Source organism: Notechis scutatus, chromosome Z (assembly GCF_049901735.1).
Source record: "Notechis scutatus isolate UNSWTSFEM ecotype Mainland chromosome Z, rNotScu1.2, whole genome shotgun sequence".
Classification (NCBI taxonomy): Eukaryota; Metazoa; Chordata; class Lepidosauria; order Squamata; family Elapidae; genus Notechis; species Notechis scutatus.
The window spans coordinates 49,509,732-49,526,822 of NC_142025.1; the positions used below are offsets into that span (position 1 = coordinate 49,509,732).

General features: G+C 42.3%; 1 protein-coding gene and 1 long non-coding RNA gene across 5 annotated transcripts in view; one reads left to right on the forward strand and one right to left on the reverse strand.

Annotated features, from left to right (window-relative positions):
• Positions 1–705: 705 nt before the first annotated feature.
• On the reverse strand, positions 706–15,731 carry LOC148128851 (uncharacterized). 2 transcript variants are annotated; one of them, XR_015745880.1, is made up of 4 exons: positions 15,619–15,731; positions 13,199–13,383; positions 11,930–12,171; positions 706–3,124 (listed from the first exon to the last, which is right to left on the reverse strand). It is a non-coding gene; the product is annotated as an uncharacterized LOC148128851 (long non-coding RNA). The 2 variants fall into 2 exon arrangements; XR_015745881.1 differs by lacking the exon at positions 13,199–13,383 and adding an exon at positions 14,841–15,341 and having other exon boundaries at positions 2,791–3,124; positions 15,619–15,694.
• FAM171A1 (family with sequence similarity 171 member A1) overlaps positions 15,699–17,091 on the forward strand; it is a 108,844-nt gene continuing 107,451 nt past the window's right edge. For 2 of the 3 annotated variants that reach the window (XM_026681361.2, XM_026681362.2), the window contains exon 1: positions 15,699–15,815. In XM_026681361.2, the coding sequence (XP_026537146.1) occupies positions 15,713–15,815 (103 nt within the window). In that variant the 5' untranslated portion in view covers positions 15,699–15,712. The remainder of the gene's footprint in view (positions 15,816–17,091) is intronic. The other variant, XM_087946774.1, reaches the window with a different exon arrangement.

A 17,091-nucleotide genomic window follows, 5' to 3' on the forward strand; every position in this document is an offset into this window, starting at 1 on the left:
TATGATTAGACATTTAACATTCCTATTTGAAAGAAAATCCCACTGGGATTTAAATTGCTCATTGTCCATTTCTTCCTGGATTCTAATCTATACATCATGACCAGAATTGATAAGTTAGTTAAGGTCGTTGATCAAAGAACCCATTATATCAAACAGATTGAGGTATCTTGTAATGGTTATCTGAATGTACCTTGTATTTATCTCATATGTATTTTATTACTGTATTTTCTTTTATCTATTTTACCTGAAATTAGATCTTGCATTTTAGAATAGAATAGTTGGAAGCAGGGGTAGGACACTTCAGACAAATGGTTATCCAACATCTTTTTAAAAACTTCCAGTGTTGGAGCATTCACAACTTCTGGAGGCAAGTTGTTCCACTGATTAATTGTTCTAACTGTCAGGAAATTTCTCCTTAGTTCTAGGTTGCTTCTCTCCTTGATTAGTTTCCACCCATTGCTTCTTGTCCTGCCCTTAGGTGCCCTGGACCTGGAGAATAGCTTGACTCCCTCTTCTTTGTGGCAGCCCCTGAAATATTGGAACACTGCTATCATGTCTCCCCTAGTCCTTCTTTTCATTATACTAGACAGTTCCAGCAACCCTTTTTTATATGTTTTAGCCTCCAGTCCGCTAATCATCTTTGTTGCTCTTCTCTGCATTCTTTCTAGAGTCTCAACATCTTTTTTACATCGTGGCGATCAAAACTGGATGCAGTATTCCAAGTGTGGCCTTACCAAGGCATTATAAAGTGGTATTAACACTTCATGTGATCTTGATTCTATCCCTCTGTTTATGCAACCTAGAACTGTATTGGCTTTTTTGGCAGCTGCTGTACACTGCTGGCTCATACTTTATTTTATATTGTGATGTTGTGATAACACTAATCAATTAATCAACTACTACTAGTACAGACAAAGGTTATAAGTTGTCCATTCCTGATTTACAGCCTCAGTAGTGCTATAAATCATTTTGCATATTATTTTTAGATTCTTTCCATCATTGGTTTTCCAGAGGCCTTCACACTTCAATATATCAAGGTAATTTTGATTTTATTTCTTGCTTATTCCTTACTTAAAGGTACATATGTTGCCTAATGACATAGCCATAAGTTTTGTTTGTTAGTTTATTGCTGGCTTGATTATGCAAAATGAGCAATGGTAAATCGGGAAAAAGCAGCAATTTCAATGCATATAAATATACTAGCAGTTTAATGTTTTAATCATCTTATGTAAATATCTTGAAATAATACAGCTAAATTCTCATATTAAAATACAATCTCTTTATTTAAAGAAGTATTTCATTACTGAGTCCCATTTGGACTTAGAAGTTTTGATTGCACATACTGGCTAATGTCCTTTGTTAGGCAAGTACAGTAGATTTATATTTAGCATGTGTGAGAGATGTTACATTTGTTCTTCTCTGTAAAACATTAGAAAATTGTTTTATAGAACTTAAACTGATTTTTAAGAAATGTTATTTATTTATTTTGCTTTAAGTGTTCTTGTTTTCTTTGTGGAATATTGACATGAATTTTTGGGGAGAAAATATGGCAGATTATATTAAAAAAAAATAGTAGGCTTGACTATTTGTTTAATAGTCATTTACTTACTTATTTATTCAATTTCTATAGCCACCCAACTTAACCAAGTAATTCTGTTGGGTTGCAATTTTAAGATTATAAAACAATTTAAAACATCCATAAAATAAATAAGTACAAACAATAGCCGTGATAATTAATCCACTAATAGTGAAACCAAGTTATCAGGCTTGTAATACTTTCCGAGGCCTAGATCTGGACACATAGCCAAATTTTTAAAGCTTTCCCAAAAGCCAACAGGCCTGCGGCCATTCTAATCTGATGGGAGAATATCCATAAGGTAGGAGCTACAGAGAAAAAAGGCAGTCGACACTGTTTGGCTCGCGAGACCTGAAATACATCCCATCTATTGGATCAAATTGGATAGGTAGAAAGCCTTGGAAAAAGATGAGGCCCCCAGTCATATACGGATTTAAAGGTGGCAAATTGAAGTTATAATGGTGCTGAAAAAAAATGACTTATGACCAGTCGTCACACATAGTTATTGCAGAATCCCTACAGTCATGTGATCAAAATGTGGGTACTTGGCATTAGGCATATATATTTACAATGATTGTAGTGACCCAGTGTCTCATAATTACCATTTGTGACCTTCCCAGAGGGCTTTTGAAAAGCAAAGCCAATAGAGGAAACCAAATTCACTTAATGATCCCAATGATTCATTTAACCATGGCAAATAATATAATAAAATAGAGTGTGACTCACTTAACAACTGCAACATTTAGTGATGGAAGTCGCAGTCCCAATTGTCATCATAAGTCAAGAACTACTGTATCCAAGGTTGTTGTGGGTTTTATGGCTTTGTTAGGCCAAAATGAAGCACATTGTATAAACCAGATCATTCCATTGCAGCTTTTACCCCTGAAGGAGCATTGGGTCTTTGTCCCTTTTCTATATGACCAGGCCACCTAGTCCAAACACAATGACACATCTTGTGCATTTTGTGAGGCTTTAATTAAGGTAATAGTCCTTTCTAGCCAGAAGTGGTGAATCCAAAACTGCAGCTGGATCAGTAACACAGCATTCCTGAGCTATGCCCTAAACTAGGATTGTCATTTCTCTTATGGCAGCAGAAGCACAGTTCACAGCCCAGAATCCCACTGCAGCTTTTCCCCTCAGGACAACTTGCCACTCCTATCGTCCTTATAGTTCTCCCCGTCCTTTCATTTCTACCTTTCTTTCCACATCCCCTCACTCCTGCCCCATTCAGAGTTCAAGGAGCCAGGTTCTAGCCACTAGCCAAACATGGAACTAACTGATCTATCAAAAAAACAATTGTTTGCAATCAATCACAGAAATACTTATTCAGATGGAAGATCCTGAGTAGTTCAGACAGAAGAGAAACAGCAGCAATAATTTTAAGTCTTTGCATAATTTGCAAAATGAAATCACCATTGATAAAGCAGAGCTACATCATTAAGACACATGTATCCCTTGCAATATCACAAGCTTCTTGTTTAAACCAATCATTTGCTTCTTTTCCTCCATGACACTCAATTCAAACTGGCAGATTAACAAGATGGCAACCTGTTGCAGAGGAAAGCCAAGCAGAAAATTAGAAGTTGTGCAGAATCACAAACATTATTGCTTTTGTCGAGTGCTAAGTTGTTTAGGAGTGCTCTCTCTCTCTCTCTTTCTCTCTTGCTCTCTCCCTCCCTCCCACCCCTCCCTCTCTCTCTCTCTGCAGCACAGCTTCTGCAAAATCTGGGCTGTAGTTTGAGGATGCCTGGTCTAGATGGTGTTGAACAAATATTTCCCGTGAGATGCTTAAATTGTTACACAACAGGATATGAAATCTTTCAAACTAATTGTAAGAAATCCTCCAATGAGAAAGTCGCGTTGGTTGGAAAATAAGCAGATAATAAAAGAGGTCTTGAAGGAAACAAGAAGTTTATTCTTAAAGGAGAACAGATCCATTAAAACAATGGAGCAACACTATTTGACTATTGAAGAAATTAAGGCTGTTTGGGAACAATATATTCAAACAATACTTGTAAGCTTGACTTATTGCAGAAGATATAAAAAACAACAGATACCCTGTTTTTCCCAAAATACGACCTATCCTGAAAATAAGTCCTAGCTTGATTTTCACACGTGCGCCCAATATAAGCCTTACCCCCAAAATAAGGCCTAATTAAGATCCTGCCCACTCCTGAGTGCATGAGTAAAAATTAAGCTAGGGTGGGGATGGGGGTGAAGCTGCCCTACTACTTACTTTTGGACAGTTGTAGCCAGGCCTTGCACATCCCGACACCTGTCTTGTTGGCCCATTTCTTCTGCAGCCAGCGAGGCTGGCAAGGAAGGCCTCTGTAGCTGATAACAAAGCTCTGGATCGATCCTGAGCACTGTTATCGGCTGCAGAAGCCTTCAGGAAAGCCTTGCCACCCACAGAACAGTGAAAAGGGGGCCGGGGGTGATGCACGCAAGTGAAGTTAGTCAGTGGATGACATCCCCTGAAAATAAGACCTAATGCCTTTTTTGGTGGCAAAAAAATGTAAGACAGGAACTTATTTTGGGGGAAACACAGTATTATTGAACAAAACAGAGCCCAAGATTCTGTTTTGAAAGTGTTTTGGGAGCTTTAAAAAGTGTTAGATTATAAAAGTGATATGGGAAAAGATATTGTGGATCTGAACATAGGTTTAAAAATCCAGAGCATAAGAATGATATGGAAAATAAGGCCAGAATGAATTTACAAATGAAACCAGTTGTTGTCTTAATAATAAAACATAATTTAGGTCTGTCTTCCCTAAATCAGATTGCCAACTGGTGGCCCGCAGACCACTGGTGGTTGATGAGAAAATTTTGGTAGTCCGCAGTGCACCCATGTCTGCAACAGGGGTGATACCAGCGGTGGATGGATTGATGCACATGGGGAGGTTAGTGTGTGGGAGATCGCAGCATCAGAGTCCTTCCTGGATGTTCCCTGGCCTGCGAGAGGAGGGTGCCCCTCCCCTCAGGTGCCACAAAGCACTCACCACCCCTCTGGCAGCTGCCAAGCCTCCTCCCACCATGCTTCTCTTCCTCCTCGCCAGAAGCACTCACACGCCCAGCGGAAAGGCGGCTTGGTGAGTGCCAGAGGAGTGGTGAGCACTTTGCAGCTCCTAACGGGAGGGGTCAAGCCTCCCCCTGGAAACATCTTCACCTGAGGGCATCACTGGCAGCTACTTCCTGCAGTTCAGGAGGTCCGCACTCTTCCTGTTGCTGCTCGGCCTCCTCGATGCATGGAGGCAGGAGGCAGCAGCCATGACACAAGTTGGCTAGGGAGACTGCAGGATTGCCCCATCTCTCTGCCAGCCATCTGGTCTTCAGCACGTGGCTTGTCAGCCTCCGGACATTAGATTTCCACGACCCAGCACCAGTTCAGAGGTTCTTTTCTTTTCCCTCCCCCCACAGAGAGAGACAGAAAGAGGGAGGGAGGGAGGGACAGAGAGAGAGGGAAGACATATAGAGAGAGGGAGGAGAAAGGGAGAGGGAGGGAAAAGAGAGGGGGAAAGGGAGAAAGAGAGAGGGGGAAAGGGAGAAAGAGGGGAGGGAGAAGGAAAGAGAGACAAGACAGAAAGGGAGAGGAAGGGGGAAAGAGGGAAAGAGAGAGAAGACACACAGAGAGGGGAGAAAGGGAGGGGGAGAGGGAAAGAGAGAGAAAGAGGGAGAAGGGGAGTGAGAGAGGGAGAGAGACAAGATACACAGAAAGAAAGGGAGAGAGAGGGAAAGAGAGACGAGAGAGAGAAAGGGAGAGGGAGAGGGAGAGAGAGAGGGAGGGAGGGAGAAAGAAAGATGAGAGATTCCAGTGTTTTGTTTTATGTGAGAAACAGGTCCAAATGATTTTTTTACGTATTTAAGGTTGCAGAAATAGGCAGACAAGCTAATCCTGAAGGACCCCATCCTGTCAGTGGGAGTCCAGGCACTTCAGTGAGCAACATGCTGGATTCATATTAGTGGTCCACAGGATTTAAAATTATGAATTTGGTGGTCCCTGAGGTCCAAAAGGTTGGAGACCCCTGCCCTAAACCATATTCTGAAATTTTGGGGGGTTGCAGCTTTAATAACAGTTTAATCAAATCTGCCTGCTTTAGTTGCTAGCAGAGTATTGTATGTTCTTATCATGCCCCAGCATATAACTTTTATATACTGTTGTTGCTCTCTAGCCCCATCTAGTAGCTAGTCAAATATCAAGTATATTGTTTGAAACTGGCCCCACCTCCCTACCCATCAGCCCTCACTCTCAAAACAAGTGCATGCTGGGAAGCCAGACTCCATTTCCTTTAGCATTTGGATAATGCAGAAGCATAAAGAAGAATCCATGTTAATCTGTGGCACATGGTCATCCAAGGGAAAACCCACATCTCACATACAAAGCATCGCTGGTGAGATTTAATTTGCTTGTACTTATTAACTGTTATGTTCAGCAGTAACTCAATATTAGAATACTTTATTGAATAGAATTCTTTATTGGCCAAGTGTGATTGCACACACAAGCAATTTGTCAGTGTAAATACTCTCAGTATATATAAAAGAAAGATACATTCATCAGGAGTCGAGAATCATAAGGTACGACACTTAATGATAGTCATAGGGTACAATAAGCAATCAAATCATACTAGGAAACAGTCAATAAAAATCGTAAGGATACAAGCAACAAAGTTATAGTCACACAGTCACAAGTGAGAGAGGATGGGTGATAAGGAGTGATGAGAAGATTAATAGTAATAGTAGTGCAGACTTTGGGGAAAAACTGTTCTTGTGTCTAGTTGTTCTGGTGTGCAGTGCTCTATAGCAGGGGTCCCCAACCACCGGGCCGCTGGCTTGCTGGGCGCCGCCATCTTTTTTTCATGAAAAAGTGCTTCCGGTGAGCTTTTCCGGGTAGAAAGCTCACCGGAAGCACTTTTTCATCAAAAAAAGATGGCGGCACCCAGCTGATGCCGGTACCGGGCCGCGGCGCCCAGCTGATGCCGGTACCGGGCCGTGGCATCAAAAAGGTTGGGGATCACTGCTCTAGAGTGTCATTTTGAGGGAAGGAGTTGAAACAGTTTATGTCTGGGATGTCAGGGGTCTCTAAATATTTTCACAGCCCTCTTTTTGACTCGTGCAGTATATAAGTCCTTGATTGAAAGCAGGTTGATAGTATTTTTTTCTGCAGTCCTAAGTATCCTCTGAAGTCTGTGTCTGTCCTGTTGGGTTGCAGAACCAAACCAGACAGTTATAGAGGTGCAGATGATAGACTCAATACTTCCTCTGTAGAACTGGATCAGCAGCTTATCTATCTTGTATTTGGTTCTTATTGTATGTATACCTATTTTCCCCAGTTTCACCATATCCGGTTCTTTCAATAAAGCATTCAGATCTACGCACACGGTCTGTTTTATTGGAGGATAGGTGGGTTTAGCTGCATGTCGAGCAGTGGTGGGATTCAACCGGTGTAACAACTGGTACATCTATCAGCACTCCAGGACAATAAACTACCCCAAAACAGGCCTTAAAACAAGTCTGGGACAGACTTGATGAGTGCTATGGCTCAGCAGAAGCAATAGAAAATTCACTGTTCAAAAGACTTGATAGCTTTCGTAAAATACCCAACAGAGCCTATCAGAAACCTAGGGAACTTGGCAACTTATTAATGGAACTTCAAGTAGCTATGTCAGAAGGGAACTTGCAAGTACTTGCATTTCTTGACACAGCCAGAGGTGTCAACCCCACTGTACAACACTATAGCTTACAAGAGCAGTGATTCCAAATACTAAAGAGAGTACAATGTTCCATTTCCCCCTCTTCTCTGTTCTTGTTTCACACTGTCATGTGCTGCTCCTTCAGAATATAATCCTTGCAAGCCTTCAGTAGCAGTCCACAAAACTAATGTGACTCCTCCAGATTCCCTTCAGGTCTGCCAGCTTCTCTCACATAGAAACTAAGATCAGAGATCCTGGTAAGCAGTTTCCTCTACACCAGAAGCCACATCCTCTCCTAAAATGCAGAGCCTTCAGGGAGAAGTCCATGGAATACCGCAAAGCTTTCCTGAAAGCAAACATTTGCTACAAAAGTGCTCATCTGTCCCTCACTTTGCCAACAACTGTAAGGTCAGTGTAAAATGCATGGAATGTGGCAGCATAGGCCACAACACAGCTTTGCACCCAAGGCCAGCACCATGGACTTTACAACACACTTACAGTGCCTGTGCAACAGGAAGGAAAAATACTCTGCTACAATCACAACAGAAATCAATACAAAAGAGATTGCAGATGGCAAGTTCTGCTCCAAAATCTGTTTAGTCAGAGTATACCCAGCAGGCCAAAGAGACAAAGCTATTAAGCTTTACGCCATTCTAGACAACCAAAGTAACATGTTTTTAGCCAGCTCAGCCTCTTTTGATGACAGCACTCCATATTCCTTAAAAACTTGTGCAAGAATTGTGGAGACAGCGAAGAAAAGAACTTCTGATTACCAAATCGAGTCGGTCAATGGCAAAACATACCTGACTTTACCAACTCTTATTGAATGCAACCAGATCCCTGACCATAAATCTGAAATCCCTGCTAGATGCAGTGATTCATCACCCACATTTGAACCGCATAGCGCATCTGACACCAGAGTTCATCCTCAGACTCAGATAGTCTTGCTCATAGGAAGATATATTTTACGAATCCACAAGGCAAGAGCTCAGATCAATGGTCCCCCACAATCAGAGGTGGGATTCAAATTTCTTAACAATCGGTTCTGTAGGTGTGGCCTAATTTATGGGTGTGGCTTGGTGGTCATGTGATTGGGTGGCATAACTTGCTGACTGGGCATTGCTTGGTGGTCATGTGGGAGGGCATGGCTTCTATGTAAATATTATAAATGTTTATGTAAATATTGGTGTTTTTTTTTAATAAAAAAGAGCAACTTTTACCCCAAAGCAGGCAAAGCAGGCAGGCAGATTGAGTTGCTCACAGAATCACAGATTCACTTAGAGATCTATCTATCTGCAATCGGCTACCTGAGTCTGCACTGAAAAGCTTCAGTCCTAAGGAAGGTTCATCTCTGCTTTTAGATTAGCTAGAAAGCAAGAAATGCAAGGATTTCCTGCTTTCTAGTTATTCTAAATCTCCTGGCAGAGCAGAACAGCTGATGGTCAGGAAAAAAAAAAGGAAAAATAGCAATTTACCAAACTAGGCAAGTTGGATGGCTCGCATGCCAGGTAAGAAGTGAATGGGCAGGGAGGGGCGGGGCCAGCCAGTGGAGCGATTTGCTGGTTCTCTGAACCGTGGACAATCATGTGTGCAGCCTTTGCAAGAAATCATCAGCTGTGCCACCTGGACAGCTGACAAGCGCTGTGCTCAGGTGCGCAGCGTTTGAAAATCCTCATTTCCTGCTTTTTCAACTTCAGCTGTGCCAAGCAAAGCAACTGAGGAGGGAAAAGCAGGAAATAAAGGACAGCCTAGAGCCAAGGCAGGCAGATGGGCCAAACACTTCGCAGCTACAGGTTCTATAGAACCGGGTTGAACCGGTAGCATCCCATCCCTGCCCACAATGTTCCATACGATCAGAAATTAGACTTAGGGCGGGTCTAAGGAGATGTCTGTTTAGGAAGTGTGTACAACCTTTGTTAATAGCATGTTCATAAGCACATTAGAGAGTAGACGTCCTTCTATTTTCCAGACAAGCAACAACCAATTTATTTATTTATTTTATTTATTTATTTATTTATTTATTTGATTTGCCAATTGTTTACAAGATAATAAGTATAAATGTATACATAGTTGTGAATACATGAAATGGGTACATATAAGAAAAATAAAAGAATAAGAGAAACAATAGGACAGGGACGGTAGGCACGTTGGTGCGCTTTATGCGCCCCTACAGACCTCTTAGGAAAGGGGTGAGGTCAATAGTAGACAGTCTAAGGTTAAAGTTTTTGGGGTTTGGGGAAGAAACTACAGAGTCGGGTAGAGTATTCCAGACATTGACCACTCTATTGCTGAAGTCGTATTTCCTGCAATCAAGTTTGGTGCGGTTTACTTTGAGTTTGTATCTATTGTGTGCTCTTGTGTTGTTATGGTTGAAGCTGAAGTATTCATTGACAGGTAGGACATTGCAATGTATGATTTTATATACCATGCTTAAGTCAGACCGAAGACGGCGTAATTCAAGGTTTTCTAGAATTTCAAGTCTGGTGGCATAAGGTATTCTACAATGAGTAGAGGAGTGGAGAACTCTTCTTGTGAAATATTTCTGGACTTTCTCAATTGTGCTAATATCAGATACGTAGTGTGGGTTCCAGACTGATGAACTGTATTCGAGTATTGGTCTAGCAAATGTTTTGTATGCTCTGGTTAGTAGTGTGATATTACCAGAGAAAAAGCTACGTAGGATTAGGTTAACAACTCTTAATGCCTTTTTGGCTATGTAGTTGCAGTGGGCTCTAGCACTTAGATCATTAGAGGTGAGTATTCCAAGGTCCTTTACAGAGCTTGAGTCATCAACAAGATCTTGACTATTCAGCTTGTATTTTATTTTCTGATTTTTTTGCCAATATGTAAGACAGAGCATTTATTTGTTGAGATTTGAAGTTGCCATTTGTTTGACCACTCTGATACATAGTCAAGATCTTTTTGTAGGGTAGCAGTATTGTCTGTGGTATTGAACAGTTTACATCATCAGCGAAGAGAACGCAATTGCTCTTAATATGATCACAGAGGTCGTTTATGTAGAGTATGAAGAGAGTTGGTCCTAGAACACTGCCTTGGGGAACACCACTATTGACAGGTACTGGATTTGATAGTACGCTCCCGATTTTGACCATTTGTTGTCTGTTTGACAGGAATGCTTCTATCCAGTTATTCAGTTGTCCAGAGATACCATAGGATTTTATTTTTAGGAGTAGTTTGTCGTGTACCACTGAATCAAAGGCTTTACAGAAGTCTATGTAGATTGCGTCTATTGCTTTGCCCTGGTCGAGTTGTGTCGTCCATATGTTTTTGCAGTGTAAGAGTTGCAGATTACAGGATAGTTTTTTTCTGAAACCAAATCCTCTTAAAGGAATCACCGCATATCAGCCATTTGCTTTGTCCCTTCACAGCTCCTCCTGTCATGACCTGTGACAGTTACCAAGGTCATTTAAGGTGCACAGTGTTCCAAAAAATGGAAGATAACAATCAGGTGGAAACATCTACTAAGGACAAACTCCCTTTAGGAAAGACAGAGCAAGGATTAGTCAAAGAAGATAGTGACAACCAGGTCACCCCTCTTCCCTTGAGACCACAGAGATGACACCTACCTAACAATAAAGAACAAGCTATAGCCTGCTCCTTGCCAGTCCCCAAAGTCCATATATGACGAGTGTCAAACTGGATTTTTTGGAGGGCTGCATCAGCATTATAGTTCTCCTCTGCGGGGCAGCGGGATGGATTTTTGGTCCTTTTTTGAGCTGTTTTTGGCATATTTTGGCCCATTTTTCAGCCAGCTTTTTGGCCCATTTTTGGCTTGTTATGGGCTCATATTCACACTGTCTCAGCTATTTTCTACCTGTTTTACAGCCCATTTTGGGCCTGTTTTCAGCCTTTTCTTGGCCATTTTCAGCCTGTTTTTTCAGCTGGTTTTGGCCCATTTTACAACCCATTTTAGACCCGTTTTCCAGCTAATTTTGGCCTGTTTTACAACCCATTTCAGTCCATTTGTATCCCATTTTGGGCCCATTTTGAGCCAGAAGAGTGCTGCAGAAGGCCATGGAGGGTGAAAACATGGCACGGGAGTTGCACATGGCCCATTTTAGCCTCCAAAGGCATTGCGAGCCAGTCCCTTGATATTTCCAAATTGGCCCCACGGGCCGGATTCAGCCCACAGGCCTTGAGTTTGACCCCCTGATCTATGGCATTCATACCTCAGAACCTGTGGACAACACCATAGCTCAAATGGCACAGCAGCCTACAGCCATGCCACAAACAACAGCAAACTTCACAAAGCAATTGAACCAGTCTTTTGCAATGTCTCCTACAGTATCTATTCAACAGAATGGTGTTGGATATATATCAAATGACCTCAGCAATTCTAAGGGAGAAACTAGCAGTGGGATATTATATTCCAGACTTAGATTGCTGTCAGGTTCCCAGAAACCTCATCAGAAACTGCAGTGGCACCACCTCATTGACAACCATATCAGCAAAAAAGCACTGGCAGCTCACCTGAGGCTACCATCTCAGAAATAGTGGTATCAGTTTGTACCAGACAGGGAGTGTCATGCCCAGCATAAAACTTTTATATACTGTTGTTGCTCTCTAGTCTCATCTAGTGGCCAGAGAGACAAATACCTCTGATGGAACCTCTGGTCACAAACAGGTGACAACCAAAATTTCTTACCTCTAGTTGTGAATGGGTGCTTCGATGGCAATCAAACACAGCTGCAGCGATTTGCTGTTCCATGCCAATTTTCCCTTCCACACCTCTGGTAAGGACCAAATCAGGTGATGACCGAATTCTCAGAACGGATTATGGTTGTCACCTGAGGTTCCACTGTATATTGTTTGAAGCTGACCTCACCTCTTTACTCATCAGGCCGCACTCTCAAAACAAATGCATGTTGGGAAGCCAGACTGAATTTCCTTTAGCATTTGGAAAAGGCAAAAGCACAAAGAATCCATTTTAATCTGTGGCACATGGTCATCCAAGGACAAACCCACATCCCACACATAGAGCATCACTGCTGAGTTTTAAATTACTTGTATTTATTAATATTTGTTTGAGCAGTAACTTAATACTGTCTATCTTGCATTTGGTTCTCATTGTATCTATCCCCTTTTTCCCCACTTTCACCATACCGGTTTTTTCAATAAAGCATTCGGATCTACGCACACGGTCTTGTTTTATTGGAGGATAAGTGGGTTTTTAACTACATGTCAAGCTGCACACAGACTAATATGTAGTGAGGACAGAACAATTCTTGATGCTACCTTTCTAATCATTGCTGTCCCTACCATGTTATTGCAATTCTAACATTCCTAGGTACTTCTTCCAGCTATCTACTTTTCTATTAAAATTTAGAAAAAGAAATTGCAGTGAAATATTTCAGTGAAGATTCTCATTCATCCAGGTAGAATTTTCCAGTTAGAAAGTTGAGTTATAGGCAACTGGACTTATTTTCTTGTTGGTTTGAGACATTTCACCACTCATCCAAGCAGCTTCTTCTATCTGAGCAAGTTGGTTAAGGGAATCTGAGTAGGTAGTCGTTGGAATGTATCAAGTTCTAAAAATTGAATGATAGGTGATTCTGTAGTCTGCCACTTTTCTTGCTATTTTCATATTCCCTCACCAACTTCAGGGTTTCTTCCACAAAATGCATGACAATATATCAATGAAGATTCTCTGGCATTTTTAGGACTTGGTACATTCCAACTACTCTCTGCCTGAAATTCCCCTACCAAACTTGGTCAGACTGAAGAAGCTGCTGGGATGAGCGGTGAAACATCTCAAACCAAAAAGAAAATAAGTACAGTTGCCATGACTCAGTGTTCAGACAATTCTGCCTGGATGAATGAGAATCTTCATCAACATGCACTTTAGGGAAGAAACCCTGAGGTTGGGTAAGAATATGAAAAGACAGCATGAAAATAGATTACAGGAATCACCTACCATTCAATTTGTAGAAGTTGGTACATTCCAACGGCTCTCTGCCTACCCAGGTTCCCTTAACCAACTTGCTCAAACTGAAGAAGCTTCTTGGATGAGCGGTGAAACATTTCAAACCAACAAGAAAATAAGTCCAGTTGCTATGACTCAACTTCCAGGCACTGAAATATTGTTTATGTGACCTTTTCCTAAGAAATAAGCTTTTTTTGAAGGGGGGGGCGACTTCCTTGCCATTTTGTTTCATGAGGCAAAGAAAAAGAGGAAAATGTGAAAGAAAAAGTATTAATTTATGGAAACAAAAAATAGAACCATATAGTAATTAGTATGGTTGCTGCAGTATAGGAGCAGATGCAGGATATATCCATGCAAAGATTGCGAGCTCCTTTCTAAAAACAATTTTAACAATAAAAAATATACTAAAGGAGGGATACTTAACAGTAGCTGTAAGAAACTCTTGCCCATACAACTGGCTTGTCAAGGATGATGGGAACTCAAAATGAGATTAGTGCTGAACAGGAACGATTTTGTCCCGGAAATCCACGGAGTTCCCCACACTTATTCACTGATACTTATTCCATGGGGACACTAGCTCAACTTCCAAACTGACTATGGGCAGTTCACATATTGTAACACATGGTGCTGTCCTGGAAGCCTCTAAAAACTAGGCCTTGTTCTCCTTGGTCTTGTTAAGGATAGGGTGCTGATGGGACCCTTAGTTGATTTGCAGCTTGAGGATCTTTTGTTTTTCTATTTTAAGCTGTTCTTTGAACATCTGTTCAAAGTTGTTCTGGAGTCAAGTGCAGGGAGGGCAAAGAAGAGAGGGAGGGAGAAAAAGTGAAACTGTTAAAATATAATCTATATTGGGAATAGTTTTAGGTAGAAATTAATAATTTTTATTTTGCCCAGCTTTTCATTTTTTTCAAATTTATTTCTTTCCATTTACATGCCAGTTTAGAATGTTTCCATCCAAATGTGTGTGCAAGGAGAAGTTGCACATTATTTTCATGCTCACCCAATACACAACCTCATCCATTGTTATCTTTATATTCTGTATCTCAAAAGTAGAGATTTGCAGATGTGTATACTGGTGCAGGAAATGTTGACTTTGTTAAATATGAATCAAATCTCTCATTCACAGCTAATGGCAAAAATGTCATGTATGATGTCAGCGACCTATGGAATGCATGTTTAATTTTTATGAAAATATTTACACCTTGCTTTCTACTAATATTGTAAACTGTTGCTGTGAACAATTGATTGAAACAGATTGGTGATATTATGATATGAGCTCTGGTAGCACAGTGGTTAGAGTACAGTACTGCAGGCTACTTCTACTAACTGCCGGCTGCCTGTAATTTGGCAGTTCAAATCTCACCAGGCTCAAAGTTAATTCAGCCTTCCATCCTTCCGAGGTGAGTAAAATGAAGGCCCAGATTGTTGGGGGTAAACCGCTTAGAGAGGGCTGCAAAGCACTATGAAGTGGTATGTAAGTCTAAGTGCTATTGCCATTAACAATAAGTTTAAAAAAATATATACATATAACATAAAAATGATTGCATAATATCTTCAGAGTGTAAATGCTGAAATCTGTCTGAAAAAAAGTTGGCATTTTACATGATAGAAATATAAATGAAGCCAAATATACCTGTCCCAGGATAATATTGCAACATTAACTGTTGATAGGCTGTCCAATGAATCTTCCCCAGAAATTTGTTCTGGTAATCTAGGTGCTTCGAATAGCCAGTTTGTTTTTGTAAAGGGTTAAAACACTGGGGTGGAAACCAGATGTAGTCCCATTTTCGTTTCGTGTTCACCTTGGGCCAATCACTTTGTCTCAGTTGTAGGAAGCAAGAAATGGCCAACTGTTTCTGAAATTCCAACCCCAAAATCGCAGGGTCTTGTCCAGGCAGTCTCCAGGATTAAGACTAACTCGAAGACACACCAAAATAAAGTGGTTTTGTTTGCACGGTATTATAGGTAAGTTGTATGTTCTTAAATAGATCAGCATCTTAACTCCTGCAGTACTAACTCAATCTCACTCCAAGGACTCGGCTTTTGGGGCGCGATGGTGAAAACGACCCCCGAGCTAGTCAGCAGGGGGAGCTCCGAGGTTCTGGCTGGCTCGTCTTGTCTGAATTGAGGAGAGCTGTACAAGGGAGAAAGGAAGGGTTAAGCAAACTGAGGATGGTGGAGGAGCCTCGCTGCCTCTTTAGGGAGAGCCACCCGCTGTTCGCTTCCCCTTGCAGCCCCCTCAGCCGTCGTGCTGCAACCGAGGCCCGCGCAGCGGTGCCGGCGCTCAGCGCGAAGGTGACAATGCGGCCTCTCCAGCGGAAGCGGCAGCCTCCGGCATGGGCAAGGGGCATCACGGTGGGCCACGCGGAGGAAGCCAGTTTTTGATGCGTTCTATTCACACCTCCTCCTACCTCCTCTTGGGCAGCGGCTCCGACGGTCCCCTCCCTCCCCGCCTCCTCTTCCTTTCCCGGCGGCAGCGGCCGCGGTTGCCACGGCAGGGGGAAAATGAGTAGGGCGGCGGCGGCGGCGGCACTTCTCCTCTGCCTACTGGGCTGCAACGTGTGGAAGGCGGTGACCAAAACCTTGGCGGCGCCCGATGCAGCTCAAGGTCGGTGAGGACGGGAGGCAAGTGGGGCAGGGGCCGCGGACACGCTTTTGTGTGGGGCGGCGGCGAAACGCAGCCGCCCCCTTCGGGCAGGGTCTCCGAAAATGGAGAGTATTGTGCGGGGATTCGGGAGGGGCTGCAGCGGCTGGCTGCAAAGAACAAAACCGTCCGACCCACCCTCGGTTCTTGCCCGGAAAGGGGGCGGCGCCCGCTATTGCCACCAGCGCCGCCGAGGGAAGCTGCTGGAGCGGCGCCGGCGGAGCGCCTGGCTAAGGAGCAGCCTGGGGGCTTTTGTTACCGGAGTTGGGCTTTGTGCTTTCGAAACCTTTTTCCGCTTTGTTGCTCTGGGGCTCGCTCTCCTCCCCCTGCCCGCACGGGGGCTTCATTTTCACCTTTGGCTGGCTTTCTGTGCCAAAGTGTCGGATTCTCCCCCTGTAGCAGCAGAGCAGCTGCGATGCTACGGCGATAAGCGCTGCCTTCCTCCTCCCTCCTCAATTGTTTCCTCTTGAAAGATTTACCTTTCCCCGATGTGTGCAGTGCGGGAGGAGCCCCTTGATTTCAGCACGCTGATGCATTACAATTTTTAAAAAGGCAGGCATATTGCGTATTTTGTTCTGAATAGGAAAATAAGCTAAGTGTCTGCTAGGTTTTGTATTCAGTACTGTATTTGGGGTAAGAGGCCATTTCTGAAAGGAAAAAAAATGGTTTTCCCTAACCTGGTTGCATCCCGATGTTTTGAACTACAAATCCCATGAGCCACAATGGAGCCATGACAGAGTATTATTGTAGTATAACCCATCATGAGGGTATAGATTTGGACAAGTTTGCTCTTTCAGATATTTTTCTACATTTTCCCTTTAAATGCCCCTTTTCTTGGTGTCAGTAATGTAGCTCAATCTTCATGGACCCTGCCAGTTGTTAGTGGGATGTACTAAAATAGCCTCTGGAAAGTTTCTTTGCTTTCTCTGAAATCTGTTGGGAAACAGGGTTTGGAGTTCCTCAACCTGCAATCTTTGGTGATGCTTTTTTGTAGGTATAAAAAGAAAAGTACAAAATCACTGTGTGACATGATAGAAATGCCTGCTAAAACTGCTCATTTTTGAAATTGGCAAAGATTACTGTGAGGATTCTTATGTCTTTATGTTTTATTCTAAAACAAAAATCCAGTGCTTATATAATCTTATGTAACAAAAAAAACTTGGTGTACCAAAAGCCACAGAAGATGTGGATTTTAGTTAAATGATATAGGAAATTAGCACTTGTATCAATTCATTTGTTA